The sequence below is a fragment of the Pundamilia nyererei genome, unplaced genomic scaffold (genome assembly GCF_000239375.1).
Source record: "Pundamilia nyererei isolate P.nyererei 1_Seehausen unplaced genomic scaffold, PunNye1.0 scaffold00225, whole genome shotgun sequence".
Lineage (NCBI taxonomy): Eukaryota > Metazoa > Chordata > Actinopteri > Cichliformes > Cichlidae > Pundamilia > Pundamilia nyererei.
The window spans coordinates 902,117-905,761 of NW_005187626.1; the positions used below are offsets into that span (position 1 = coordinate 902,117).

Here is a 3,645-nt window from a genome sequence, read left to right on the forward strand (position 1 = left end):
ATCGCGCCTCCTTTCCTCGCGCTCTCCTCTACCATCGCGCCTCCTTTCCTCGCGCTCTCCTCTACCATCGCGCCTCCATTCCTTGCGCTCCTCCCCACCATCTCGCCTCCACCATCGCGCTCTCTTCGCGCTCCCCTCTACCATCACGCCTCCTTTCCTCGTGCTCTCCTCTACCATCGCGCCTCCTTTCCTCACGCTCGCCTCCACCATCGCGCCTCCTCTCCTTGTGCTTCTCTCCACCATCGCGCCTCCTTTCCTCATGCTCCTCCCCACCATCGTGCCTCCTTTCCTCACGCTCCTCCCCACCATCGCGCTCTCCTCTATCGTGCCACCTCTTCTCACACTCGCCTCCAGCATCGCGCCTCCTTTCCTCGCCTCCACCATCGCGCCTCCTCCACCATCGCGCCTCCAGCATCGCGCCTCCTCTCCTGGTGCTCCTCTCCACCATCGTGCCTCCTTTCCTCGCACTCCTCTCCACCATCGCGCCTCCTCTCCTGGTGCTCCTCTCCACCATCGCGCCTCCTTTCCTCGCACTCGCCTCCACCATCGCGCCTCCTCTCCTTGTGCTTCTCTCCACCATCGCGCCTCCTCCACCATCGCGCCTCCTTTCCTCATGTTCCTCCCCACCATCGTGCCTCCTTTCCTCACGCTCCTCCCCACCATCGCGCTCTCCTCTATCGTGCCACCTCTTCTCGCTCTCGCCTCCAGCATCGCGCCTCCTTTCCTCACACTCGCCTCCAGCATCGCGCCTCCTCTCATTGTGCTCCTCCCCACAATCTCGCCTCCACCATCGCGCCTCCTCCACCATCGCGCCTCCTTTCCTTGCGCTCGCCTCCACCATCGCGCCTCCTCTCCTTGTGCTTCTCTCCACCATCGCGCCTCCTTTCCTTGCGCTCGCCTCCACCATCGCGCCTCCTCTCCTTGTGCTTCTCTCCACCATCGCGCCTCCTCTCCTTGTGCTTCTCTCCACCATCGTGCCTCCTTTCCTCGCACTCACCTCCAGCATCACGCCTCCTCCACCATCGCGCCTCTTCTCCTTGTGCTCCTCCCCACCATCTCGCCTCCACCATCGCTCCTCCTCTCCTTGTGCTTCTCTCCACCATCGCGCCTCCTCCACCATCGTGCCTCCTTTCCTCGCGCTCACCTCCAGCATCACGCCTCCTCCACCATCGCGCCTCCTCTCCTGGTGCTCCTCTGCACCATCGCGCCTCTTCTCCTCGTGCTCCCCTTCACCATCGCGCCTCCTCCACCATCGCGCCTCCAGCATCGCGCCTCCTCTCCTGGTGCTCCTCTCCACCATCGCGCCTCCTTTCCTCGCGCTCCTCTCCACCATCGCGCCTCCTTTCCTCGCACTCGCCTCCACCATCGCGCCTCCTTTCCTCGCGCTCCTCTCCACCATCGCGCCTCCTTTCCTCGCGCTCCTCTCCACCATCGCGCCTCCTCTCCTGGTGCTCCTCTCCACCATCGAGCCTCCTTTCCTCGCACTCGCCTCCACCATCGCTCCTCCTTTCCTGGCCCTCCTCTCCACCATCGTGCCTCCTCTCCTGGTGCTCCTCTCCACCATCGCGCCTCCTTTCCTCGCGCTCCTCCCCACCATCGCGCCTCCTTTCCTCGCGCTCACCTCCACCATCGCGCCTCCTCTCCTCGCTCTCGCCTCCAGCATCGTACCTCCTCTCTGCAGGATGATGTCACCACTCCTCTCCCTTCCTCACAGTGTTTCTCCTCTTCACCTGCAGCCTGCGACAGCATCTTTGCTGTGGTGTCTCTGCCGCACGGCCCACGTTAGTATGACCTTCCTGACTCTCCGTACGCCTGCTCCACAGCTCACCTGCGCCCCACACATCACACCTGTCTGTCTCTCACTTGTCTCAGTGTGTTTCAGGTTTCTGTTCCATTGTTATTGATTGCTCATTGGTATAGAGGATATTGATTAGACTTCCTGTTGTGTCTCACCTGTGCATGATGTCACACCCATTGTATTAGTTTGTCTCCATAGAAACTGGCAGCTGTGTTACTGTCTCTGCACCGGCCGAGATGAAAGAAGGCGTCAGGGAAGTTCAGTGAGTTCTGATCCGGCGGCTCGCTCGGACTCTGGCGTCTCTTGGTTCGGGCAGCAGTTGTAGTTTGATGCGTTGGCAGGCTGATGTTGGGCTGCGTAAACTGGGAATGTTCCTCATCCCCATCACCCTTGGGGAAGGAGGGTGCTCTAAGGTGGGGGAGGTAGCTCAGGTCATCTACTAATCCAAGGTTGGTGGTTCGATCCCTGGCTGCTCCAGGCTGCGTGCCAATTATCCTTCCAAGATACTAAGTTGCTCTCTGACGCATCCATCGGAGTGTGAAGGCCAGAAAAAAGTGAAAGAGGCCTGCTGTAAAAAGACTGGAGTCCATTTTCCAGCTGGATACAGTTGGACTCCAGTGTCTCGTGGTTCAGGCAGCACACGATGGCCGAGGTCTTGGCAGGCTGCTCTCAGGCTGCGTAAACTGGTTTTGGGGACGAGCATGAGATGTACCGGCTCACCTGAGTCCACTCGTACCTTCCTGGTTCTGTACCTGTTCGCTGGAACAGGACTCGTCTTTGAGTACCTGACGTGCTTGGATGAGTGCGCTGTCTGCTGTTCTTCCATGCACACAGTCACAGTGAATCCTGAAGGGAAAGTTAAAAGTTCCTCGATCAGCTGAGGGTAACATGGCAGGCAGGCCTGGGACATTCGTCTACCACCTCCACAGCATCCTGAGTAGGGCTGGGTATCGTCACTGATTTCTAGAATCGATTTGGTTCTATTTGAATCTGTGAAGTTTTGCCTCACACAGTCAGAAATATCATAATTCTGATCATTTATCAGTACATTTCCATATTTTTATATGTATAAAAAGAAAGCTGAGACTTCATCAGAGGTGTGAGCATCACAGCAGATGCCCTTGGTTCAAAGTAATTGAGGATAAAACAGAAAAACATGAAGCAGAAATGAGCTTCTGGGGTCAGCTTTAGAGGTCCTCCACATTGAAAGGAGTCAGTTTAGGTGGTTCATGCGACCAGGATACCCTGGAGAGATGACTGGTCAGTGTCTGTTGAGACCGCTGCACTGGACGGATGATCTTACTTTTATTTTGGTTTTTTAAGAAATTCTAACTTTTGAATTAAGTACAGGGCTCTAGACTAACTTGTTGCCGTGGTTACACTGGTTACACTAACTTGTTTTCTTATGTGCACCAGCACAAAAGTTAGGTGCGCCCAAGTTTTTCAACCGCCTTAACCCCGCCTTTTTACTTGTTCCAACTGCTGTCCATACAGACAATATTGATTTGTAAATGATTAACTATCAATCTTGTCAACACAAAGTGCTTTATTTGGAGCACATTTCTGCAAGAAGGATAAGTTCCTGAAAAGGTGCTTGTGCTTAAAGTGCTTTGCCTACAGTATTGCTAAAGAGTGCCAATGTTAAACTTCATCATCATGTCGGCCTCCTGACGACCTGTTTGCTGCTGAAAGGCAGTGAGGGGACACTGGGCGTTTAACGCAGCTTATAATGTGTTCTCTGGATACACCGTGCTTTTCAGCGTTTCACTTTGAAATTTATTAGAAGCAGTCACAAATGCAGTATTGCCGGCCACGGTCTCTCCACACTCACAACAGTAAATGCAGTG

The 3,645-nt window shown here is 55.2% G+C and overlaps 1 protein-coding gene across 2 annotated transcripts in view; it reads left to right on the forward strand.

Moving 5' to 3' along the window:
• The window catches only part of sos1 (son of sevenless homolog 1 (Drosophila)), a 33,100-nt gene extending 30,259 nt beyond the window's left edge, over positions 1-2,841 (forward strand). For both annotated transcript variants that reach the window (XM_005748625.1, XM_005748626.1), the window contains exon 21: positions 1,737-2,841. In XM_005748625.1, the coding sequence (XP_005748682.1) occupies positions 1,737-1,786 (50 nt within the window). In that variant the 3' untranslated portion in view covers positions 1,787-2,841. The remainder of the gene's footprint in view (positions 1-1,736) is intronic.
• The last annotated feature ends 804 nt before the right edge of the window (positions 2,842-3,645 follow it).